At 44.2% G+C, this 26,622-nt stretch overlaps 1 protein-coding gene across 5 annotated transcripts; it reads right to left on the reverse strand.

Moving 5' to 3' along the window:
* Window positions 1-105: 105 nt before the first annotated feature.
* LOC309371955 (flavin-containing monooxygenase 5-like) lies at window positions 106-22,627 on the reverse strand. 5 transcript variants are annotated; one of them, XM_081915104.1, is made up of 9 exons: window positions 22,535-22,627; window positions 14,239-14,409; window positions 12,621-12,809; window positions 9,721-9,883; window positions 7,829-7,971; window positions 4,910-5,109; window positions 2,989-3,341; window positions 1,968-2,040; window positions 106-922 (listed from the first exon to the last, which is right to left on the reverse strand). In XM_081915104.1, the coding sequence occupies exons 2-9, from the start codon at window positions 14,371-14,373 to the stop codon at window positions 577-579; spliced, it is 1,602 nt and encodes a 533-aa protein (XP_081771230.1). In that variant the 5' UTR covers window positions 14,374-14,409; window positions 22,535-22,627; the 3' UTR covers window positions 106-576. The 5 variants fall into 5 exon arrangements, with proteins under 5 accessions (XP_081771230.1, XP_081771231.1, XP_081771229.1 ...); XM_081915105.1 differs by having other exon boundaries at window positions 22,530-22,611; XM_081915103.1 differs by having other exon boundaries at window positions 22,453-22,605.
* Window positions 22,628-26,622: the final 3,995 nt, after the last annotated feature.

The raw sequence follows: 26,622 nt of genomic DNA on the forward strand, positions 1-26,622 counted from the left end.
TGAGGTCCCTTCCTTCCAGCTCTATGATTCTGTGAAGCATTGATTCTGCTTCTGAAGGGCTATAAATCTTATTTAGGGTTGCAATCAATTTATTTTTTAACAAAATTAACAAAATTACAACCCACACTTTAAAAATATTGAGGGATAAAAAGGTAAGGTATAATTGAATTGACTGACAAATTTGAATAACATTTAATATACATATAATTGTATGTTTGGCACAAAACCTGATTGGTCCACATGAATTAATTGAATTATAGTATTAAAATGTTTTGTGAAAAAAGGTTTTATACTTGTGATTAAGAAGAGCAATTGGACAATAGGGTTCCTTAAAAATGTTTTTAAAAGATTTGGGAATAACTGCAATCCAGGAGAGTTTGCAAGTGTCCGGGGGAGGAGGTTACCGTCTAAAATTCCATTGAAAGGTCTGTGCAAAATAGGGATTGAAGTATCTTTGAAACATTTATAAATTTCATTAGTGAAGCTATCAGATCCTCAGGATTTATTTGTTTTGAGGGATTTATGATCAGTTTCAGCCAATTCCTCTTTCTATTAAACAATGTTGTTCTTCAGCATTTAAAAATAAGCAAAAATTGCAGCCAAGAAAGCCACAAGGCCAACCAGCTTGATCCACAGGGGCACGAAGGTGTTGCTGCTTGAATTGTCAACAGGCCTTGTTCTTAAGGGTTTCAGGATCCGGTTGTGTTGCGTCAAGATGGCTTTCCTGGCTCCATCCCATTTCCCTGGTCCTTCGAGGCGGTACTGATAGGGTGTGCATGGCCCAAACAAAAGCTCCCAGGCCAATTTGGGGTCAGAAAGAAACAGAGGCCATACACTGGGCTTGACCCCCACCAGACAAGCCAATTCATCCATGTACTCAATATAGTCCACTTGGATGGTGTGGCGTTGGCTCTTCACATACCTGGCATGGAAGGGGGAAAAGACAAATATAGTTTACTTTGCTATTCATTCAATCAGTCACATTTATAACCCACCCTTCCTCCCCAGGGTGGCTCACAACAATAAAATTACATAAACCGATTCAAAACAATATTACAGGCAGCAGTTAAAACCAACAGTATAAAAAAGTGATAAAACGATCCGCCCCAAACTTGGATGAGGGAGTTTGATAGCCAGCATGCTGCTTCTGAGACTGTCCTAACCCGCATCCCAGGAGAAGTGGTTAGGGGGCAGGGAGTGGCACATTCCTCTTTCACCTCAGGTGCTCCTGGGCAAGACCAGGCGTAGGGCCTTTCCCCCAATCACCAACTTCAGGATGGAAGCTGCTTGGCTCCCAAGTGATTTAGGGCTTTGCATCCTAGTACTCCCACCTTGAATTGGGCCCAGTAGCTCACAGGCAGCCACTGCAGTGCTCCAAGATTAAGGATAGCGTGGTTGTTTCTTGCTGCCCCATACAGTGAGCAAGCAGCCATGGTCTGCACTAGCTTTGAGATGCTCTTCAAAGGAAGGCCTTTGTAGAGAGCATTGCAGTTACTTACCTTGGAGGCTGGGTTGTTTGGGCCACCGGAAACAAAACACTCAGATGAAAAGCAAATGGAAGTAGGGAGATGAAAACTAGCCACAAAATCACCACCAAGCCAGTCCCCCAGTCCCAGCCCCACCATAAGAATATACTAGCAAGCCCCCACACCAGCAGGGACCAGAGTTGTATACTGGGCTCGTTTTACTTACTGGATCTTCCACAGAATGGGTAGGCTCGATTAAATGAATAAAAACTACAGGCTGACGTTTTTATGACAACAATATTATGCAGATAATGCAAAAAAACACACCCCAAAACAAACAAACCCACAACCACCCACCCAAAAACATGCATGCATGAGTAGCTCCGATTCAAAAGTGAACTCCCACCTTGAGGCACCTCAGCAATAAGTGCAGTTGTAGGAGGTGGCAACACTACAAGACTAGCCTACCTGGTAACCATTCAAGCTAAGCCTGTCATTTACCGTTTAGCCATTGCTGTTGATGTCCTGGTGATATCCGACATCATCCCACTTATTGATGGTATCTTAGCAAGTCCTAGAAAAGAGAGGCAAAAGGGAAGAGGCAACGTTTTGAGGACCTGGATAAAGGCAGCTGGAAAATGTAATCAAGGGAGGCAAGAGGCCCTTTCTGGAAAGTCCTGAAGTCTCCTGCAACAAACCAGAATTGCTCCATCCTAGTCAGCAGGAATTCTCTTTTCATTTGAGAAATATCAGCCTAGATTCCCTGTGTGCATAACTAAAGCTGATATTTCTGAGCTTTCAGATAGATAAGGGGAGTTGGAATGCTGCTAGGTTTCAGGGTCCCCAAGAAAATGTTACCTTCCCACCCCAATTTCTCTCTCCCCTTCCAGCCCCACTTAACATCCTGGTAATAAAGCAGGTGGGAGAGAATGAGTCTTTTTCCTTTCACTCATCACAAAGAAAAAGTGTCAAATATCACACACCCACACCCATTATTACCATGCAGGGGGAAGGAAGACTTCCCTTTTCCTAAAATTTTCTGGAAAACCTCTTAAAGAGATTGTTGACACATTGCTTCAAGGAGACAGGAGGGTTGCTTTGCTTTCTTATTTTCAAATGAGCTGTTGGAGCCCCTTCATTTTAAGGGCATAAAAGAAATAAAAAAAACTCTCAGTTATTGCATAAAGTTAAGGTGGCAGCAAGCTCCGCCACCCCTCTCTCCAAACCTCTGGCCCCTAGGAGCCTCTCTGGGCCAGGCAGCACCCCATAGCAGTGCCCTCAAATCTGTCCCCCGAAATGTCACAGCTCAAATAAAGGAGGCGGTTTCATGGTCAGCTCCCGTGAAGAAATACTACCCCGTCATCATTCAGCAAGGTCAAGTGACAGTAAATAGACCTGGTGCCATGAAATTAACACCTGCCGTGTCCAGACTTCCCAAATTTGCCAGTATAGCTCATTCCTTCAAACACAGGATTCCTGAGATCACCAGCAGCATGAAATGGAGCAGTTTGAAAGCTCTTACCCTTAAACACACGGACTGCCCAGCGAGCCTGCAGCTCTGAAATGGGCATGATGGCACCCAGGGGTTGCACAAGGCCAATGATTGCTAGAGTAGGCTGCTCCAAGTGTGGGGGAAAGACAAATTTATACAGGGCGGTCTGGTTCTCAATGACTCTCACAGAGTTTCCCAGGAAGGGAAAAGAGAAACTGTATCCTGTGGCAAAGACAACAAAATCGATATCGTCTTCCTTAGAGCCATCTTCAAAGACAACAGCAGTTTCAGTAAATTCACAGATGTTTGGTTTCACCAGCACCTTCCCTGAAATGATGCAGTTTGGAAGCTCATCGTTGACGGTTGGATGTTGGCTGAAAACCCTGAAAGATACAAAACCACACAGGGTGGAAATCAGTGTCATGGTCTTCCAGTCGTTCCATCGGCAGAAGCATTTCAGCTTGTCAGAGAGAGGCTTGCTCCCTGCCACATGCTGCTCTGGGACTTCTCCTCAAGCCAATTGCAGGGGCACATGGCGGTCGGAGCGGGGAAAGCCGTTGTGCAAGCAAAAAGGAAGGGCTTCTACTGACAGTGTTGGCTAGGTCAATTCTCAAAATAGATATTTATTATTATTATTATTATTATTATTATTTAAAAAGCATTTCTAAACTGTATAATATTTTCAAAATATGTAAGCAGTGCAAAGACTAAAAATCAACAAAAAATTAAAATATTAAAATGGTATTATTATTCTTATTATTATTCCTATACCACCCTTCATGAAAATCATAGGGTCATTTACAATTTAAAATATACAAAAAATATATAGCACAAAAATATATAGCATAACAAAAAAAAACCAATACCAAAAAACCTCTACATTTTAAAAGGCCATTGTTTGTTTAACTAGCCTGGAAGAGGAGGAATATTTTTGCCTGGTGCCTAAGTAACATATGAAGCAAGGGGCATGCATAATCTAAACCAGGGATAGGGAACCTCAGATGATGTTGGATCCCACAGCTTCAGGCAGCATGACTAATGGTCAAGGATGCAATTCTATAAACTATATAAATACATATATAAATATAATATATCTCTTAAAAATACAGTGGTGCCCCGCAAGACGAATGCCTCGCAAGACGTAAAACCCGCTAGACGAAAGGGTTTTCCGTTTTTCGATGCGCTTTGCAAGACGAATTTCCCTATGGGCTTGCTTCGCAAGACGAAAACGTCTTGCGATTTTTTCCGCTCCCCCCCTCTTTTTCTAAGCCGCTAATAGCCTTTTAGCCGCTAAGCCGCTAAGCCTTTAATAGCCGCTAAGCCGCTAATAGCGCTAATCCACTAAGCCGCTAATAGGGTTGCTTCGCAAGACAAAAAAACCGCTAGACGAAGAGACTCGCGGAACGGATTATTTTCGTCTTGCGAGGCACCACTGTAAGTTATTCCAATAAGAGCAGCACAGCAGCAGCCCTTTCATTGAAAGCAGTCAGTTCCCAAAGTCTGATGGAACAAGGTGGTCACATGCCAGCAGAAGGACAACAAAGAGGGAGCCAGTCTGGGAGCAGCCACATATTGTAGTGCATTATTTTTAGCTGTTATGTCTATTATCCTTAAATTGTCCTCTGTGGTGGTGGTGATTATTATTATTATTATTATTATTATTATTATTATTATTATTATTTATACCCCACCCATCTGGCTGGGTTTCCCCAGCTGCTCTGGGCAGCTTCCAACAAGAGATTAAAAATACATTCAAACATCAGTCATTGTAAACTTCCCTAAACAGGGCTGCCTTCAGATGTCTTCTAAACGTCAGATAGTTTTTTATTTCTTTGACACTTGACATTTTCTGGAAAATGCAGTACTGTACAGTCGTACCTTGGAAGTCAAACGGAATCCGTTCTGGATGTATAGACATACATTGACTAATTAGCATATTGCTGAGCCATACCTGTGTTTAGGTTTCAGGCCATAATGAGAATGGTTGAATCTTGCATTTAAACGACTCTCCAACCAGTGATTCAGCATGGACATGGTTGCGCACTTCTTCCGTAACATGTTAAACCGAGTAGAAAGTACCACATCTGCTGGATAGCCTCCTTCCCCAACACGATTCAGTATCCATGCACCTCGGCGAGTGCTGAGAAAGACCTGGGTATGGGAAGACAATTATTTAACTAAGATGGCCATGTGATCTGTTCTTCATGAAGTTCCTTCTTCCACCTGCAACGTTCCCCAAAACTGCAGAACATTTTAGTTTGACATCACCTGTGAGATACATGAAAATATCTGGACGCAGAGAGCAGAGGGTGCAGACGCTCCAAGTGTCCCTATTTTCCTTAAATTTCCTTAAATTTACAGAGCCATCCTAGTTTCTGATTTGATGCCAGAATGTCCCGCTTTTCCTTAGGACGCCCCTACTTTCATTGGAGCCAAGGAGATGAGTAACTATACAATATTATGCACTCAAGTCTATGAGTTATTGTGTATCCAGAATGTTGCAAAGTAGTTTAATATATTTGTTACTGAGTAAGCATCCGACAGCCAGACAGATACTGTGAATAAGTTATCAAGCTTCTTGAAACCACATTTAAATTGACAGTATCTGTTTGGCTGTCGGATGCTTATTCAGTAATGAACTACTTTGCAAAATTCTGAATGCACAAAGCCCACATTAACTAACTCCCTATGCAATGGATGTTTTAGGCTGTCATATAGAAAACAGGGTAAAACACATTTTTAATGAACAAAAAATAATGGCTACAAATTAAATACACTAAAATCTTCATCAAATGTGTAATCTATGGAAGAAATGACAAACAAATTTAAAATCTGGGTGATAACTTAAAAGCTCTTTTAAAAAGGCTTCATTGCAATTTTGAGAAAGAAAGCAAAAGATTAGAATCGTAGAAACGAGTTGGAAGGGACCCTGAGGGTCATCTAGTCCAAACCCCTGAATTGCTAGTTTAAAAATTAAATAAATTAAGAAGTTGAAGCTAAACAACTTATTACTTATTCAGAGGATCTGTCTGGGGATCTGAGTCAGAAAATAACAATGGGTAACAAAATTAATTAGCATTTGCACGTAAAAGAAAGTCACAGATATATGGCTTAACTTGGAGAAAACCACATCTAAAGACAAAATAGTATGAATTTAGTTAATGGATGTGCAAATGATGGAAGCAGTGCTGGTATCTCAATGTCACAAGGTTGGACTGGACGACCCTTGCGGTCCCTTCCAACTCCACGATTTTGGGATTCTGTGTATGTGATCATCAGCCCTGGAATTTATTTTCAGAAATTTGTGCAGCAATATTTAAGAATAGTGCCAACGCATGTGCAAAGTGCCTTTGTCACTAAAAGTGCGACAATACACAGAATTAAAGAGCAGGCATTACAGGGAACATGATATCTTCCTTTGGGAGGTGGCGTGGGAACACTGCTTGAAGCCAAGTACTGCCCCAATTTCGTCTGATATCAGTTTTGGGCCCCAGCTGAAGGGGCCTCAGACATGAGACCCCCACCCCCACCCCATGGACCAGTTGAAAATTGCTGAGGGCCTTCCTTGATGGACTAGTTATTTTTCTGTGTGTTGTAGCAATTACAATGCATTGTGCTAGATGCCTTTATTTATTAAATATTAAGATATTACAAATCTAAGAAATAAAGAAGGCAAAGAAATACAATTAAAACTCAGTTTGAGTATTTAATGTACAGGCAGCCCCTGTTTATGTGTGTTCAGTGCATGTGCAACAGTATATATGCTTATTATGCCGCCAAACCAGGAAGTGACCTGGAAATGTCATAAAGACGTCACTGAAACATCACTAAAAGGGTGGAAAGGGGGCAGGGTGGGGGACTTGCGGGCTTTTTCAGTGGGTTTCAATTTTACGTGATTTCACTGATGTGTGCGGCACCTTGGGATGTTGTCAACCCTGCGTAAACGGGGGGCTGCCCGTAGTGCATGTGGGGTCTCCTGGCTTCAACCACAAATCCACAGACATGCTGTGGACCACCTGAATGAAGCTTGTGGAGCACAGTTTGGGAGCCCCCCTGCTCTAAAAATCCTCTCCTTGCCAGCAAGTGACGCCAGCAAGTGAAAAGAGCTTGAATCCAAGCACCTCCTCCCTCTTCCCAGAGCCCATCCTTTGGGCATCCTTTTTGCAACTACCCACTTTCCCCTGGCAGCATGAGTGACAATTGAGACATCATCTGCCCGCCTTCCACAGCCTCTCCTTCCAACCAGCTAGAGCTCTCTCTCTCCAGGGATGCTGTTCCCTGCCTTCTGCACCTCCCAGGGGTCCCTAGAGATGGGGGCCTGCCTCAGTGCCCATCTTCTGTCACAAGAGAGCCGGCAGTCAATCATGCTGTGCAAGCTGGAGCTAACTCTTTATTAGCAAAACCACAATCCACCGGGACATGGTGGAGTGTCAGGCCTAATAAACACAGCAACTCATTCCCGGCAGGTCTTGTCCCCATGCAAAAGTTACCAAGACAAAAAGCCCCTGCCTCCCTGCAGCCCAGGGCTTTTCCCAAGCAATCAATCGGAGACTGCTCCTCCATTTCATGCCTCTCCTGGTTGTGGGAGGGGAGCTTGTTGCCGCACGACTGACTCCTCTCTGCCTCTTGGCCTCCCTCATCCCAGTCTCCTGCTTCAGCTCCTGCCTCTGATTTGTTGGTCTAGCTCTTTTTCGCTGCTCTCAGACCATTTCCATAACCAATCCCTTCCACTGGCATTCTGCTACTACATCTTTGACACACTCTGGGGCTGCTACACCAGGCAAAACCATCACAATATAGAACTGTCCTGAGATCTATGGGTAGAGGGTGAGATACAAATTTAACCAATAATAAATAATAGTAGCCAGACCTGTTGTGCCGAGCGACTTATCTCCACAGCAAGGTCCCCGCCTGAGTTCCCAATGCCAATAACAATTACTCTTTTCCCAGCAAACTCCACTGGGCTCTTGTAATCACGACTGTGAAAGTAGCGACCTTTGAACTTTTCAATTCCTGTAAGTGAAGAGCAAAATTGTTCAAGCTCAGGTAGTGTGGATGCGTCTTGTACATGAGATCTGGCACTGTCGTTTTCTGCTGGTATGAAACTGGTAAACTCTGTAGTTGCAACACTAACTGCACTAAGGACTGTGGACATATTTTGAAGAGCAAAAACGAGGAGACATTTGCTGAGTTCTACATTGAACTATGGATCTCTATGATGACTCTACCCATGAAAAAGAGGACCTGTCCTGGAAAAAGAGGACATATGGCAACCAATCTGGACAAATTTTATTCCTTGCCCCCCCCCCCCGAATTCTCTCACAATATCTTTCTAAACCACATTTGCAAAACTAGTTCAGTTTTGTGAGCCTAAACTTTTAAGCAAATGTACTTTCTGTACTGTTCTAGGAAGGAAAAAAATAACTTTTATGCTAGTGAAGTAATCTTTTTTGATTGGAAAACTTGCTTTTTATGACATACACACGGTTTGCTCTTTGGTTTTTAATGCTTTGTTGCTTATTTTAGCACTTATCCCCCTCCCTAGTCTGATCAACTCAAGGCCAGTGTGAGAGAAGACGCTTTTCATGCAAAAGGCCCCAAGTTCAACCTCAGCACCTCCTGGCACAGCTGGGAAAAGGCAATGGAACTGCAGAACTGCTGCCAGTCCATTTTGAGCCGGATGGATCCATGGCCAGACTCATTATAAGTCAGCTTCCAAAGTTCCCATGGAACTACGGAAAGAACTGCTGCACCAGCGTGATACAGCTGTGCCAGTGTGATACTTTGAAACTCACTGGCTGAAATGAACGACCTGTTCTCTGTCTAAGCACTACTTACTACACAGAGTTGTGGTGAGAATAACTGTGGGATAACAAATACACAACACTTTGCACACTGGAAAAGGCTATAGAAATGAGTAGCAAGTTGTCAGGGAACTGCCATCGGAGCTAGAGGCGGAGGCAAGGCTCCAAAGCGATGCTGGAGAAGGGCCCAGCAGGGAGAGAGGCAGCTCATCGGCTGGGGAAGGAAATCAGCGTAACACCAGGGATAAAGGGGGGCAGATGGGGGAATCGGTGAGGGGGCTCCAGGACTCCTCGCCGGAGACCAGCGGGAAGAGCACGGGTCCTCCGCTGCCCACACCCACCCTGCGCAGAAGACTTCCGCGCAGGGAGAGTAGGAGGAGACTTGGCGTCAAAGAACTTCTTTGCTGGAAGAGGTTCAAGAAACGCCCACTGACGGATTCTGCTAGCGACTGAAACAGCCAGTGAAGGGCTGTCCAGACAGAAAAGGTTTAACCAGGCAACCTAGCCAGGAGTGGCGGCAACTTACACACGAGCAACCCCTATAACCATTACACAAGTTAAACATAAAGGAAGAACTTAGCTTATTTTAAGAGAGAGAGAGAGAAATGCAGTTACAGGATTGGTTCCTTGATAAGACGGACACTGCCATGCTGTTTTCTCTGCTGAGCACCTTTATGTAAGTGCCAGTGCCCAAAACAGCATGAGCTGTGGGAAGCTCAGGTAAGTGAGACATGGCAAGGGGAGCATGCACATTTCCATACAATGACTGAGGGGTGGCAAACCCTGAAGCAGTCACAAAATGTCATAAAAACATCATGAGAAGGGGCAGGAGCAGAGTGGTCTTACGTGTGCTCAGCTGGCGCACGCGGGGGTCCATAACCCCCTTGCAAAACAAGGATTGCCTGTAACATCTGCCTGCAATGGCTCCGTCGCTCCCCTTAGCACCTACAGAGCGTACCTGGGAAGGAGTTCAGCGGCAGATGTGCCTTTGTGTGATGCCCAGTGCAAACCAGGATTGCATCAAAGACAGATGATTCTTCTTTTCCACCTGTCTCTGTGACAACATCCCATTGGCCAGTGCTAGAGAAATCTGGGCGCCTTTTTACACTGCACACCTTAGTCTGGAAAGAAAAAAGTCAGCAAGAGAATGATGAAGGATTTATTTCTGTGATATTAATGTATACCTCAGCATATGGTACAAAATACATATCAGAAGACACCTAAGGGCTGCGGTCTTAAAACTCCACACTTGAAATGAAAATAAATGCTTCCAAATAAAACTGATTGGGACCAGACCTTAGATTATTCCATGTTGAGCAAATTCTTTTCTGGGGGTACTCAGGGGTACGCAGTACCGACACACCCACACCGCCAATGAAAAGCATTGGTTAAAAGTGTGGCACTGACTATTACAACTTCGTAGTGAGTACTGACCCCTTTTCTTTTTCTGGAAGAAAAGCACCACCCACAACCTTTGTTGAATCTCAAGGATAAATTTCAATTCCTCCAGTACCAAGAAATAGATGAATTTTACAGCATGCTAGAATAAGTACAGTGGTACCTCGGGTTAAGAACTTAATTCTGAAGCGTATGTAACCCGAGGTACGTACCACTGTATTTTGTTTATTTATTCAAACATTTCTATTGCATCTTTCTTCCTTTTGGGAACCCCCAGCAGCAGCAGCAGCAGCAGCACATGCACAATAGATTTGACAAAACAACAGTGGGAGAAATTGGTGGAGGAGACTAAAAAGAGTGAGCTTATCTCTTTGGGATTAAGGCTGGTTGCTTTTTGGTGGCTTGGCTGTGGGTGTGGCTGCATGCTACTGCCAAGAGGAAGCCAGGCTGAACAAGGGAGGGAGTGGGCAGAAGGGTTATCAGCCAGCAGCAGGTAGACTTGGCTGATAGCAACTTCTGAGAGCTTGCAAATAAACAGGAGTGTTGGCGAGGATATTTGGAAGAGAAGGCCCAGAGTGCCGTCTCACGGTGTCTGTAGGACTAAGAGACATGGATGATGAGGGGGCTACTGAAGTGATCTGCAACGCCTGTGCCATATTTGTCTTTTTGCCTCAGAATGTGCAAAACTACACCTGCAGCAAGTGCAAGCTGGTTGCCTCGCTGGAAGAGAAGGTACAGCAACTTGAGGCCAGCCAAGTCACCCTTCAAATTACTGGGCAAGATGATGACTTTCTTGATAGAGCTGAGTGGACTGTCCTGGAAGAACAACTACAGAGGAGGAAGATCGCCCATTGCAGGAGACAAACTCCTGGAGGAACTTGGCTCACAGAAGCAGTACTGTCAGAAGCCATGCTGTGTCACTGGAGCTGCAAAATTAATTCCTTGTGCTCACCTCAGACACAGATACTGGGCCAGAGGATCAAGAACATAAGTTGCAGAGCTTAGAACACTCTGAGGTGGTTTTGGAAAGCACTGTGTATGGAATGATTCCTGCCACTCCCCAGAGGAGGAAGGGACTTGGGTTGGTGGAAGGAGACTCCTTACTGAGGAGGACAGAGGCAGCAGTGTGCAGAGGTAACAGGATGTCCTGGGTGCAACAATTCAAGGACAGGGAAGTTGCCAAGGCTTATAAAGCCCACTGGTCACAACCCCTCCCTTCTGATCCACGTGCATTCAAATGATACCGCCAGACACAGCCCTTGATGTATAGCAAGGAACTATGAGACTCTGGACTGGAAGCTCAAGGACCATGGGGCACAGAGGTTTTTTTCAACACTCTTTCCTGATGAAAGTCGTGGCCCAGGAAAGAGGAAAATACTGGAAGTAAACCACTGGCTGCACAGGGGATGTTGTCAGGAAAGGTTTGACCTTTCTCCGCTTTCTTGAGTAAGGACTTCTGGCAAGAAATAGGTTACACCTCACAGCAGTTGGCAAGAATGTGTTTGCTAAGCATCTTGCTGAGCCACTCAGTCAGAACTTTGTATGGTTCATTCAAACAAAATGATTGGAAGTGAAAAAACCATGCCATTTTTGCGACGTTACAGACGAGTCCTGTGTTTTAGCTTAGCTCTGTGTAAGCTGGAATCAATTAGTCCTGTTTATCAACTGTTTAGCAAAGCAGTTTTTATGCTGTCCTCTTGGAGTCTGCAGAGGTGCACAGTTGACAGGAAGGCATGTAACCGAGTGAATAACTGCATGAGGGATCCACTCACACCTTCTATAGCCTCTTGTTTCACTAAACCCTTGTCACCCTTCTCCCTAGACAGGTTGTCTCCTGCCTTCTGCTCTCCACTGGCTCCACCCCATCTTCAATGGTTGCTAGAGATGGAAGAAGACAGAGTTTTGGTGTCCCCTTCTCTCCCACAAATAAAGATTGCAAGCTTTTCATCCTTAAAAAATTCTGCTGTGACAAAGCAAAAAGAAAAAGTGGTCTACAAAAAACCGAACACAGATTGATCAGGAAAGGCTGAAAAGAGCTGAAGAAACACACTCTCAACTTCCTTCCAGCTAAAAGAAGGATGGGGAACCTGCAGCCACAGGCCAATCTCAGGCTGCCAGGAGGTCCAATGTGACCCTGTGAGGCCACTTCCCCCAAACCACAGCTGGTGCTGTCAGCTGATGAGCAGGAGGACAGCGTATAATTCTGCATCGGGTAGACAAGACAGCAGGATTTAATCCCCAATCTCTTTTTGTTTTTGGCATCATTTTTGGTTTTCTTCAATGTCCTCCCTGTTGACTGAATGCTCTGCTTATCGCAAGAGAGAACATGAGAGAGGCCACTTGGACCAACTACTCATAGTATATTGCATAGTATACTGTCAAGAACTCTTCTGCCCAGAATTTGCTCTTCCAAACCTAGAAACATCCCAGAACACAGCTGCTCTGTCCTACTCTTCTTACCCTGAAACGGATATATTTCAGAAGATCAAAGTGCTTGGCGTACATTCGGAAATAATCCATAATCTTGGAGTTGTGCATGTAGTTGGGGAAGTCATCTGGGATGGGGAAGTCGCTGAAGCACATCATCTCCTTGGAGGTGTTGATGATGACAGATCTATAGATGCTGGCCCGTCCCTCCTCAGGATTCTCCTGAAGGAAGCATAATTTTAAGAGGGTGAGGTTGTGCTCATTTCGTATACAGTCATGCCTCGGGTTAAAGTTGCTTCAGGTTGAGGGTTTTCGGGTTGTGCTCTGCGGCGACCCGGAAGTAACGGAACGCGTTACTTCCGGGTTTCGGCGCATGCGCAGACGCTCAAAATGACGTCACGCACATTCACAGAAGCAGTGAATCGCAACCCGCACACGCGCAGACGCAGGTTGCATTTGCTTCAGAATGCGAACGGGGCTCCAGAACGGATCCTGTTCGCATCCAGAGGTACCACTGTATGTCACTGTCAGGGAACTGCCATCGGAGCCAGAGGCTCCGATGCAAGGCTCCAGAGCGATGCTGGAGAGGGGCCCAGCAGGGAGAGAGGCAGCCCATCTGCTGGGGAAGGAAATCAGCGTAACACCACGGGTGAAGGGGGGCAGATGGGGGAATCAGAGAGAAGGCTCCAGGACTCTTCCCCGGAGACCAGTGGGGAGAGTACGGGTACTCCGCTGCCCACACCCACCCTGCGCAGAAGACTTCCGCACAGGGAGAGTAGGAGGAGACTTGGCGTCAAAGAGCTTCTTTGCTGGACGAAGTTCAAGAAACACCCACTGACGGATTCTGCCAGCGACTGAAACAGCCACGAAGTGAAGGGCTGTCCAGACAGAAAGGGTTCAACCAGGTAACCTAGCCAGGAGTGGCGGCAACTTACGCACGAGCAACCCCTATAACCACTACAGTCACTTAGGGATGTTTTCTTTGAAAGGCAAGTAACAAAGGCAATTATAATATTATTTGAGGCACTTGCTTCTCCAGTCACTGGGAAATCTAGGCTAGGCCTTAACAGGATCAATTTCCTTTGTGGAAGAAAACACTGGAAAGTTGCAATACACATGTTAAAACTGTTTGAAAAGTACTGCAAGGGCAGAGACAGACATATATGAGGCACTACTTTCAGAGAAACCATGAATTGGAATACCATGAATTAGCTCATCCTCAAAAATTATATTGTGCAAGTCAAACTGCAGAAAAGGTGCATGGCAAACTCAGGTGTTCTATCTTTGTGATCTACTGATGCACAATAAGAAATAGCCCACACATCACGTCACACACGATCTGCCAGTATTTAGTGCTTCGTTTGAGCTTGGGAGCAGCAGCAAAGGCAGATCCAGAAAAACTGGATATTGGAGGAGCTGCCTCCTTAGACAGGCATCCAACTTGCTGGCCCTGCATTCAGTTAGGCTGAGCATGGTCAATCTTTCCTTCCTATGACCAAGAACTTCTTTTAGCAGGTTAAAGCTTCCATTTTCCCATCACAGTTTCTGCTCCTTTCCTGCTCCTAGGTTTTCAGTAGTTGTTGTTACAAATCGCCACTGACAGAATCCTCAGCAAGAAAAACATTAACATTTAAGAAATGATCTGGCTTACCTTGAACCTCCAGAGCCCCCCAATGTCTTCACTGCTCTCAAAGCAGGTAGGATCTAGACCCTCATCTAAACAGCATTTGATGCTACAAAGTCCACTGGAGCCGCCTCCTATAATTGCAACTCTCTTCTTTGCCATGGCTGGTTTCCCAATTTCAGGAATGTTAGGGCTAGGCTAGGAGGAGAAAGAGATACTTATTTCCAGTATACCTGAAGGAGCGCCTCCACCCCCATCATTCTGCCCGGACGCTGAGGTCCAGCACCGAGGGCCTTCTGGCGGTTCCCTCATTGCGAGAAGCAAAGCTACAGGGAACCAGGCAGAGGACCTTCTCGGTAGTGGCGCCCACCCTGTGGAACGCCCTTCCAGCAGATGTCAAAGCGATAAACAACTACCTGACATTCAGAAGACATCTTAAGGCAGCCCTGTTCAGGGAAGGTTTTAACGTGTGATATTTTACTGTATTTTTGGTTTTTATGGAAGCCGCCCAGAGTGGCTGGGGAGGCCCAGCCAGATGGGCGGGGTATAAATAATAAATTATTATTATTATTATTATTATTATTATTATTATTATTATTAAGTTCACACTCTTGCACCTTCAATAATCCAGGCACACATATCTCCCTGAACTTTGTTTTGCAATTCCCAAAATGATACCTGACCAGATCTGCACCTTTCCTTTGAAATTGGTTTCAACCCAAAAGAGGAACAAAATTGCATATATTAGGGGAAAGTGTACATTAAAAGCCATATATTAAAATTTTTAAAAATAGCATACAAAATGAATTGTATTAGTCAAAATTGTTTTTAAAGTGTGTCTATGAGGAAATTGCACTGGTGTGAAGGTAAATGAGTCAAATGTAGGTTTTTCTCAGGAAGCTGCAGAATACGGATGGATTGTGGCTGATGTCATGTGTGCACAACTTCAAACACCAGCAGCAGGAGTGCAGTGGAGAGTTGAGCAAATGGTAAACACAGTAAAGAATCTTAAAACCAACACTCATATCCACTTTTTAGTGCTGACTCCGTTCCTTGTGTTCATGCTTTCACAGCTGATCTGTGTGCAGTTCCCGGCAGCCTGGAGGCTCAGTTGTGCCTTGGCCAACAGGAGAACATTTGTGCTTCAGTCACTGTGGGAAAGCCTTAGGAAGAATCCACCTTTTTTGTGTGTGTGTGGATGAATTATTTGCCTATGAATGTTGTTTGATGAACATGACGGTGGGGCATCAAGGCTTACTGGTGAAGCAGGGGGCCTCCTTCCTATAGCAGAAGGGTCAGTGGAGTCATGGAAATGGGCACCAATATCGTAAGAGGTTCACCGTAGATGAAAGGAAGGGATATCAGGATGCCTGCAAGGCTTGAGAGGCTTTTCAATAGGGGCTTCTGCCCAGGATTGTGAAAGAAAGCCATGCACAGCAAGCTGAAAGTGGTTCCTATGGGAGCCCCTTGGCCTCCCCCACACCGCACGACCCACCAAGTGTAGCTCAGGTTTGCCAGTAACCATGCCAGGGGAATTGTAGGGGGCTGTGCATGCATCTCCCTGAGATCTCATGGGGAGGGATCAGAAGTACCCTCTCCATCCTGGTCTTAGCTGGTGTGTGCATATGTCATGCTCTTTCAACAACACTATGACCGATTTAATCCCATTTGTTGCTGCCCAACACGTTCCTTCTTTCATGACAGGCAAAGTATGCCGACAGCACTAAACAGCGATGAATATCCATTTCAGGCACTAGCTGACTTGTCACCTGGATCTCTGAACCTTCCCCATGGCACTTCGAGAGATAATTATTTCAACCAGGCAGGTCTGACCAGCACGTCCACAAAATAAATACATCCATGATCTCTGAACTCCTCCCTCAGTGAAGATAAGCTTTATTTTATTTCTCTTCTAGTTCAAACCAGCAACAATTTCTGCACCAGGAAGCCACAAAATCCCCCTGCAAGCAAGATACCAAAGGTAGTCATTGATGTCATTTTCTCTTATTGACTTTCCCCATCAGAAAGGTCTTTCAGCAGCCATATTTTTACCATGTTTCAAAAGGTAAAACGTGTGTTTAAGAGGGAAATTGTTAGTACTCATTAAAGATTCTTCATCATCCTAGGAAAAGTGACAAGTGGGGTGTCACAGGGTTCTGTCTTGGGCTCATTGTTGTTCAATGTCTTTATAAGTGACGGATGAAGGAATTGAGGGAATGCTCCTCAAATCTGCAGATGACACCAAACTGGGAGGAGTAGCTAATGCTGCAGAAGACAGAATCAGAATTCAAAATGACCTTAACAGATTGGAGAACTGGGGCAAGCTAAAAAAATGGGGTGAAATGTCAGGTTCTACACTTAGGCAGAAAGAACCAGATGCACAAGTATAACATGGGAGACACCTGGCTTACTAGCAGTTCATGTGAAAAGGGTTTAGGGTGGACCACAAGCTTCACATGAGTCCACAGTGTGATGCAGCAGCAAAAAAGGCTAACACTATTCTAGGCTGCATCAACAGATGTCTAGTATCCAGATCAAGGGAAGTAATAGTACCACTCGATTCTGCCTTGGTCAGACCACACCTGGAATACTCTGTCCAATTCTGGGCACCACAATCTAAGAAGGATGGTGACAAGCTGAAACATGTGCAGAGGGGGGCAACCAAGATGACAGAGACTGACAGGAGATATTATAGTCATTTTCAAATATCTTAAGGGCTGTCACATGGAAGGGGGAGCAAGCTTGTTTTCTCCTGCTCTGGAGGGTAGGACTCAAGGCAATGACTTCAACTGACAAGCAAGGAGATTCCAACTAAACATCTGGAAAAACTTTTTGACAGTAAGAGCTGTTTGGCAGTGGGACAGTCTCCCTTGAGAGGTTGTGGGCTCTCCTTCCTTAGAGGTTTTTATGCAGAGGTTGGATGGCCATCTGTCAGGGATGCTGTAGTTGAGATGCCTGCATCACAGAGGGTTGGACCAGCTGAGCTGCTTGGGATCCCCTCCCACCTTACAATTCTATGATTCTATGACTCCTTTCCCCTTATAGCCCACCTTTCCTCCAAAGTGCTCAAGGTGGCCCTCCTGGTTTCCCATTTCCCATGTTATCCTCACAATGACCCTGTGAGGTAGGTGAGGCTGAGAGACAATGACTGGCCAAAGGCCTCACTTGAGGGCCAAGACGTGGCTTTTACCCTGTTCTCCCAGGTCCAATAAATGCCCCACAATGTTACTCCATATTCTGGAAAGTAGGTCTAGAAGTGAAGAAGCAGGGGGACCTTTTCTCATAGCTCTGAGCGTTTATGGCAACCCTTGTTAACAGTTCTGGGTGGCAACTTTCCCCCTTTCCTTTGGATGACCATCTGTCAGGGATGCTTCGGCTGAGATTCCTGCATTGCAGGGGGTTGGACTAGATGACCCTTGGGGTCCCTTCTGACCACAATTCTGATTCTATGATTAGTATAAATGATGCCTCTGTCAGACTATGGCTTTTTGCCATAATTCACCAGGTCTCAGAACTGACTAGGTCCATAAACATGTAAAGTTATAGCAAGTGGGCCTTCAGACATGTTCTTTTTTTTATTATGGCCAGCCTCCACGCATCACCTCAGGTGCTGCCTGGAAGAGGAGCCCTCAACCAAGGTACCTCACTTTTGGTAAATGAAAAGTTACACCTGTGTCCTGATATTCATAACAACGGAGCTTCTTCAACTATGAGCCAGAAGCCCCAGCTCAAATCTCACCCTCGACTGTGAGCTCAACCGCCATGGCTTTGACAAGCTGTTATCTTTCACAGGAAAATTGGCTTCCAGATGGAGAGATCAAAACTAGAAACAGAACTGTTAGAACCCAATACTAAGAATTTGTCAAGAATGTATAACCTGCTGTTGAAGTGGAGTACACTAGATGAGACAGTTAAATCAGCTATGATTAAATGGGCACAAGACATTGGTTATGACATCATGTTTGCAGACTGGGAACAGTTATGGACCACCGGTATAAAATTTATGGCATGCAATGCCTTAAGAGAAAATATTATGAAAATGATTTATAGGTGGTACATGACCCCAGTCAAGCTTGCAAAAATTTATCATTTGCCCAATAATAAATGTTGGAAATGCAATGCGACTGAAGGTACCTTTTATCACCTTTGGTGGACTTGCCCGAGGATTAAAGCCTTCTGGGAAATGATTTATAATGAAATTAAGAAGGTACTTAAATGTACTTTTCATAAGAAACCAGAGGCATTTCTCCTGGGCATGGTCGGCCAATTGGTGTCAAGGAAGGATAGGACGTTTTTTATGTATGCTACCACAGCAGCAAGGATCCTTTTAGCAAAGTACTGGAAGACACAAGAACTACCCACACTGGAAGAATGGCAGACGAAGGTGATTGACTACATGGGATTGGCGGAGATGACGGGCAGAATCCGTGACCAAGAAAAAGAGACGGTGGAAGAAGACTGGAAGAAATTTAAAGTATATCTCAAGAACTGTTGTAAAATTAATGAGTGCTAAAATGTCAAGGGAAAGGAAAAAATATAGAATTACAGCTGTAATTGACTAAGTATGAGAAGAAGCTAAAAAAAAAAAAAGAGCAATTAATTAATTGGACTGAGGGGTTGTTGAAGAAATTTTAAAACAGGGATGCAGAAAAGGGGAGGTAAGGGGAAGTCTGGGAAGCAAGGCTTGTGAAAAAGAGGTTTCGAAATTATACATGTTTATATGTTTTGTTTGTCTATGTATTGTATGTTGTTTTGTTTTTAATTTGTGTTGGAAAATCAATAAAAATTATTATATATAAAAAAGACAAGCTGTTATCTTTCAGCCCCAGGCTGTATTATCCATGCTGCAGTATGGATTCCAGCCAGACCTTTGCATGCCTTGTTCTTTATGCAGATGGTTTGGTTAATGTCCAGGCCATATTTTCTTGCAAGAGAAGCAAATCATGGAACGGTCTAGAGAGAGACTCTCTACAACTAAGAGGGATGGATCCAGTGGGTTTACAAACCACCTCTGCCACTACGTGACAGGGAAGAAACTATACTTTCTCATCCTCCCTTTTTTATTAGCAAAATTTTAATAACCTACCTCACAAGATTAGTATGAGGATTGTAGAACATTCTATGCACTCCTCTAGAAATTGTAATATAGGTAAAAGCAGGCACAGGCAGACTCGTCCCTCCAAGATGTTTTGGGACTACAACTCCGATCATTCCTGGCTAACAGGACCTGTGGCCAGTGATTATGGGAATTGTAGTCCCAAAGCATCTGAGGGCTGAGTTTGCCTATGCCTGGGTAAAAGCAATACTCAGTTATTCTTTTCAATAAAAAACCAGTGATTTCATAACAGGATATTACACTTAGGAAACTTATTAAAGAGGATATTCTGACACAAATTCCTTAGTAATTTGGTCTTCTCCATTCCTCACATTCATTTTTGAAAGTAAGCTATTTTAGTTGTTCTTGCTGCTTCGTAAGTTCCTGTGCTTTTACTCCAGTGAAACCAGCAGGTGTGCTCTGTTAAACTCATCCAGATCCCTTTCAACATTTCATATGCCATTTTATCCTTCACGTCTGTCCTTTACAAAGACCCTGATACCTTCTGATGACTAGAAATATGACATTCACCTGCTCTAAACAACTGTAACTGGTATACCTGACAACTTAATATTTGCAGACTGAAAGCTATACAACAGACCTGTGAAGATTGCAGATGTGATGAGGCAATAGCCCAAGGATTCACCGTGCTGCCTAGTCCGCCTCTTCCACTCTGAAATTCTTCTTCAGGGTGGAGAGAAGAGAGCTTTTAAAGGGTGTCATTGAGCAACAGTCCCTCCCAGCTGTTTGCTCCAATTGGACGGAGGGAAGCAAATCCTGGCAGGAAAGACATGGGTTTGAAAATATTTAGCAGTCTTTTTCCATGGCCAAAAACAGTAACTGAGAAACAAGGTCTACAGTGTTGAGAAACAACATCACATGGCTTGGCAGGCTTCCCAAATGCTTCTATTTACGATTCTTCTTCACATGACAATGGGGAAAGATCTCTGGGATGTGGAAGTTGTGCTGGTTGCATTTGCAATAGCAAAGGGTAAAGCAGTCAGGGAACTTTTAACCTTTGAGCTCAACAATCCAGCAATCTCAGTAAACACACCCTAGATAAAGATTGTATGAAAGGTTATTTTATAGCTCTGGGTTGCTTTAGTTAAGATTCCTGCCTTGCAGGGGGTCAGCGCAGATGACCCATGAGGTCCCTGTGATTCCATAATTTTAGGAATGCTGGAGAATGTGTTGACGTGCAATGCACAGAAGTGAGAGTCCAGGAGCAAAAACTCACCGTGACAAGATTAGGTGAAAATAGGCCACTGCTCTGTCTCCTTGATAACAGCCATAGTCCAGGTGAGCAAGGCAGGTGGGCAGGATCAGGGCACTGGGAAGCCGGTCTGCTGCCAGGCTGAGGAAGACACATGGCAGTCATCGGGGTGGACCTGGGTAATATTGCGTCCCGTGTGAGGCCAAAATTTGACACCCTCTCCAGCCCAAAGCCGCCTTCCCAAAGCCAGGTAGGGGAGACACCAGGCTTTGGGAAGCAGGTATGAGGGCTCTGACAGGGTCCTAGAGCCCTCTCCGCTCCTTCTCAAAGTTGGTAGTAGACCAGTATAAAGTAAGCAGCACATAAGCAGCACACAAAACACTACCAAACCATTCTACGTTCTAAAACTTATATTAATAATCCAAAACTTGAGAGAACAATGTACAAGATCTACTACAGAAGCCACAAACAGAAAACTCATTCAAATTGTGTCCAAAAGGAAGATTCAGTCTTTAAAGGTCCTTTAGCCAGGCTCCTGTAGATATAAACAAAAGTAAGTTTGATCAAACGAACTGTCGGTGATGTTACGCACAATAATTAGACAGGGTGCCGGCGTTTGTCACCTGTTACGCCCATGAAGAGTCTCGGGCTTCTTCAGTAAATTCTCTCTCACAGTTTTGATATATTTATAAACATTCAAGTCTATATGTTACATTTCTTCTTGGCTTAAGCTACAATATTTAATTTCTTTCTTCAGGAAATTCTCCCTCAAGATTTTAATGTACTAAGGCTTAGTAAATGAATAAATGCTTAAGTCAAGAAAGAACTTAGCAGGCTAAACATATCCAACTCCCTTGACCATTCCTCATAACTTGGTTTCCAGACCTTGGATCATCTTGGTTGCCCTCCTCTGCACACCTTCTGGTTTGTCAACATCCTCCTTAAATTGGTGCCCAGAATTGGACACAGTATTTCAGGTGTGGTCTGACCATGGCAGAATGGAGCAGGACTATTTCTTGTCTTGGTCACTAGACTTCTGCAACTCTGATGTGCATTTGACATGATTGGCCCAAGTGTATCCAGTAAGCTTCATGGCTGAGTGGAGATTCGAACCCTGGCCTCATAGTCACAGCAAGCATTCTAACCATTATGCCACACTAGGAAAGAAAAATAGCCAGCCATGAGCTACAAAACAGTTTGTGGTAAATGCAGTTTCTTTCAGTTTAGAAGGCAGCAGAAGTGACAACCTGAATTGTGTTTTCAGCGACTGAGAGTTTACTGAAACACTTTATGCCACAGCATTTCCTCATAATAAGCTGCTTCTGGGCATATATTGAAGCCCCCCACCGCAATCTGATTTTTTATTTTTTTAAAGTATTTTTATTAAATGTTATCATGGGCAATGTTATCAAGATTTCTGTTGTGGGGGGGGGCCAGGCTTCGTGTTGGGGAGCCGGAACCTCAGTTAGTTAAATATTTTTATTGATTTACTTGATTGTAGGGGAAAGCTACCTCCATGAATTTTATCCATAGAATCCAAATAACAAAATGAAATTTCATGAAATAAAACACATAAAAACCAAACCAAGGCTGGCACGAGACGCTACATTCACAAGAAAAAATGATAAGGCTGGTTATCTGGATATTTGTGATAAGACACAGAGGAGGTGGTGAGAGGAGCACCGTCATAGAAAATGAGAGACCGGAAGTGGGGCCCCGGGCTTGAAACTTGCGCAGAAACACAAGACAGAGCTGAGCCGTCAGAGGCACAAGGAGTGCCAAGAATAAATGGCTCTTTTTGACACCAGGAATTTCCCCCAACCAAATCGATGCTACTTAGCCCAAACTGAGAGGCCTGCAGAAGAGGCAAGTGTAATTTTTCTTTCTTAATGTATTCAATGAAATCCTGCCCAGCTGAGACAAAAGAGGTTACCTATTTTTCAGGTGAGTTTTCCGGGTCGTGCTCGAAAATTTATTAAGGGCGCCTTTTTTCTTTCCTGTTTCACAAACCTCACTTTTTAGACCTGAAACCTTTCAGCTCCACGATGTGGAAAGGCGTCGGGGTTTCTGGGCTCTCCTCAGAAAGGCTCCTGTGTGGGAGCAGCTCCCTCCGAGGGCGGGAGACGCGCCGGGAACAAAGGGCGCCGCCCGCCCGCCGCAGCGCCGGGGAGGCGGGAAGCGCCATTGCTCAAGAGCGGAAGGAGCTCTCGGGCTGTTCCGGGGAGAGTGGGGCAGAAGTGTAGAATTCAAGTGCTTTGCATGAAATAAATCCTAACGCCGTTCACTCTGGCTGAGGCTAGACTGCCCCAAGGCTGGCCTCACCCGCTTGCTTCACAAGGAGTGAATGGGTGGAATTGACAGCATGGGCTTTATCAGCACAGATTAAGGTAAGAACATTCACAAAATGCTGGGGCAATTCACACAACCACTGTGATATGTCAGAATGTAGTTCATGGATAACTAACATGATCTCATGCTTTTGGAAACACAGTTGTGAGAAGTGCACAAGCACCAATTATGAACAAGTCCCTACCTGACTAAATATGCATTTGTTCAGGAGCAACCTGTTCTGTGCTGATGGGAAAATACTTCATCAGCAGCTTCAACTCACAAGTGCATCTTTGGCACAGGAGAGGATTTGCATGCTGTGGCAGCTGTGCCAACGGAGAAAGGAATACAGATAATCATTTCAGAATTCAAAGTTTTTCCAAGAAGGGATTTGAAGCCAAAGGGGCATTTTCCCTTCAAAAACATTTTCAATGGCCATAGATGTGCTCTGTTTTGGATTACCTAGGCTGCAACCCTGCGCACACTCATCTTGGGGTCAATGGGGCTTACATCCAAGTAGACATGTATAGGATATTTTGTCAGCCACCATAAGAGTGACTTGCACTGCTACAATAGCGCATATACAGTATCTGGCCTGTCTATGTAAGCTTTGCATCAGGATGGAAGCCGACTTGCCTTGTTCATTTACTTCAACCAGAAAAATAGGTGAAATAAATCCTGTAGAGTACAAATATGCTTTTGTCAGGAATAGGAATATGGAGAGTTCATCTGACTAATGTAGAAACCTCTCAAGCTTCTGCATTATTCTAATATTCACTAATGCCCAATAATCCTGTCTCTTTGTCATGAAAAGTGTTGTTATTTTACCTTTATCAGAGAATTTTCAAGAAAGACAAAATGACACAATTCTCTTCAGATCACAACCCTTTATTGATTAACAAGTAATAAGCAATAAGGACTCAATCATTCATCACTCACTCACTCATTCATTCATATACACATACCTACCAGATGGTTGGACCCACTAGAAGAGATGGCCAGTCTCTTCTAAGGGCCATCGGACGGCATCCTCCTGCAGGTAGGACAGCACACAAAGTTCCCAAGGCTTTCCAGCTTCTTATATAGGCTCAGTTTCCATATGGCTACATTGTCTTGTATTGAAGGGGGTTGGACCAAGTGATAGCTGTTGTCATGATTATTCCTCAAATAGACATGAACAGGTAGCTGTTGTCCTCAAATAACATGAATAGGTATAGCTGAAAACAGTCTGGTTTCCGACATGTTTGATTCCTCAGATAGATATGAATAGCATGTTTCAAACAGTCTAGTTTCCACCGTGTTGTCACCGTCCTTATGAATAATATGTTTCTTCCAACATGTCTTCTTTAAGAACAATCATTTCTTTCAAGAACAGTCGTTTGTTAATAACAGGTGGAGACGAATCAGCATATAGAGGGGAGGTCCAAAAAATATCTACATAGTGCCTAGGGAACAACTTGCACCTTAATATCAGCAAGACAAAGGAGATGGTGTTGGACTTTCGGAGGAAGAGAACTAGCCCTGCTGTACATCAGGGAGGGCTGTGTGGAGAGAGTCTCTTCCTTTAAATTCCTGGGAGTTTATCTCAGTGAAGACTTTAATTGGAAAATAAATACAACCCAGGTGGTTAAGAAAGCCCAACAGAGACTCCATCTCCTCAGAGTATTGCAGAAGAACAATGTCAATCAACATTTGATGAAAGTGTCCTTTCATACTGCATCACAGTGTGGTATGCTGGTTTGAAATCAACTGATAGGAAGTGCCTACAGATGGTGGTGAATGCAGCACAAGATGTTATGGGCTGTCCTGTGAATCCACTGGATGAAATAGCGGAAGAACGTTGCCTCAGGAGAGCGAGGAAACCTGCCCTCAGGCAGAAGATATAGAAGCGTGATTAGTTGCACCAACAGGGTGCAGAACAGCTTCTATCCGTGGGCTGTTAGGCTGCTGAATGAAAAGATAACAACAGGGCAACTGACTTTTGGGGTTGGTAGGTGTGCGTCAGTAAGACTAAGTGAGCTGAGTGGGGGGTGCTCGTGTAATCTCACTGTATACAAGTTGTACAAGTGACAATAAAGTACAGTGGTACTTCGAGTTACATATGCTTCAGGTTACAGACTCCGCTAACTCAGAAATAGTGCTTCAGGTTAAGAACTTTGCTTCAGGATGAGAACAGAAATTGTGCTCCGGTGGCATGGCAGCAGCGGGAGGCCCCATTAGATAAAGTGGTGCTTCAGGTTAAGCACAGTTTCAGGTTAATAACGGACCTCCGGAACGAATTAAGTACTTAACCCGAGGTACCACTGTATTTCAATTTGTCTTAATCATATTTTTAGTTCTCAGGTTGTCCATTATTTCATCCAGACATGTTGTCATCCTGCTCACCCTGTCTTACACAGTCCAGTAACTGGTTCACTGTTCATCCATCTATTCAATATTCAACAGTTTGGTTCATTCTCTCAGTCCATTTCCATCCATCCTATTTTAAAAGTCTGATAATGGTTCTTCCTCAGTCCATTTTTATCCATCCTGTTTCACACCTTCAATAATCCTTTGTAAAGTAATTAATTCAATCAGTTCTATATCTGTAATTCAGTGATATTTTTATCCTTGGTTCTTCAGAACCCGACCCTCTGGTTCTCATTCATACTTCAGCCATTCATAACTGCATTCAGACCCATCAAACATACTAAATATATAAGCAATTATAAAATAAGATCACATTTGGTTCTCACAGACTATTCCTGTGACTTAAAAACATCTTACTAAATCGCATACTGTATATTCTGTAAGAGATTCAGCATATACCTGAACATTAGGAGAATGCATGTTGTTGTTTGATAGTCTGGGGAGCTTGAAACCAACTGTATTGAAAGAATACCTTTAATATTATCTATTCATACACAATTTGTGAAAAACACCTTTTCACCCTCACAGCTTCACTGGTATTCAGGTAATCTACATATCCTGCAGTTCGGAAGACTGTAGACAAAGGTGACATAGGAAGGGTGGACTGGGTTACTCTAGGATCTGCCTATGTGCAAATACATGATTGTAAAGGTAAGGTAAGGGACCCCTGGACGGTTAAGTCTGCTTGGCAGGGGGTTGGACTCGATGGCCCTTGTGGTCTCTTCCAACTCTATGATTCTATGATTCTATGAAAGGTGACTATGGGGTGCGGAGCTCATCTCACTTTATTGGCCGAGGGAGCCGACATTTGTCCGCAGACAGCTTCCAGATCATGTGGCCAGCAGGACTAAGCTGCTTCTGGCGAACCAGAGCAGCACACAGAAACGCCGTTTACCTTCCTGCCGGAGCAGTACCTACCTATCTACTTTCACTGGTGTGCTTTTGAACTGCTAGGTTGGCAGAAGCCCGGACAGAGCAACGGGAGCTTACCCCATCAGGCAGATTCACACCACCAACCTTCCAATCAGCAAGCCCAAGAGGTTCAGTGGTTTAGACCACAGCACCACCCATGTCCCAATGATTTAAAACATCTTCCCAATGAGGAAAAACAAGGGGGAAAGTTCTGGTTGGAAGAAAGGTGGGGTATAAATTTGAAACAAAAACAATTCCTGTTAAACACTATGACATTTGACTCATTGCCCCACTTTCATGGAAGGAGGGAACAAAAGGAAGCCCAGAAAGGAAGTAGCAGGGACAAAGGCAATGACCCTACTCAGTTGCTCTACTTATTGCTCCTGGCTGTTGCAGATGTATGTACGTATATATGAAGTATATACTGAAAGAACCAGAAAAACATTGGAGTAAA

This window comes from Podarcis melisellensis (assembly GCF_964234715.1).
Source record: "Podarcis melisellensis genome assembly, chromosome: 6".
Classification (NCBI taxonomy): domain Eukaryota; kingdom Metazoa; phylum Chordata; class Lepidosauria; order Squamata; family Lacertidae; genus Podarcis; species Podarcis melisellensis.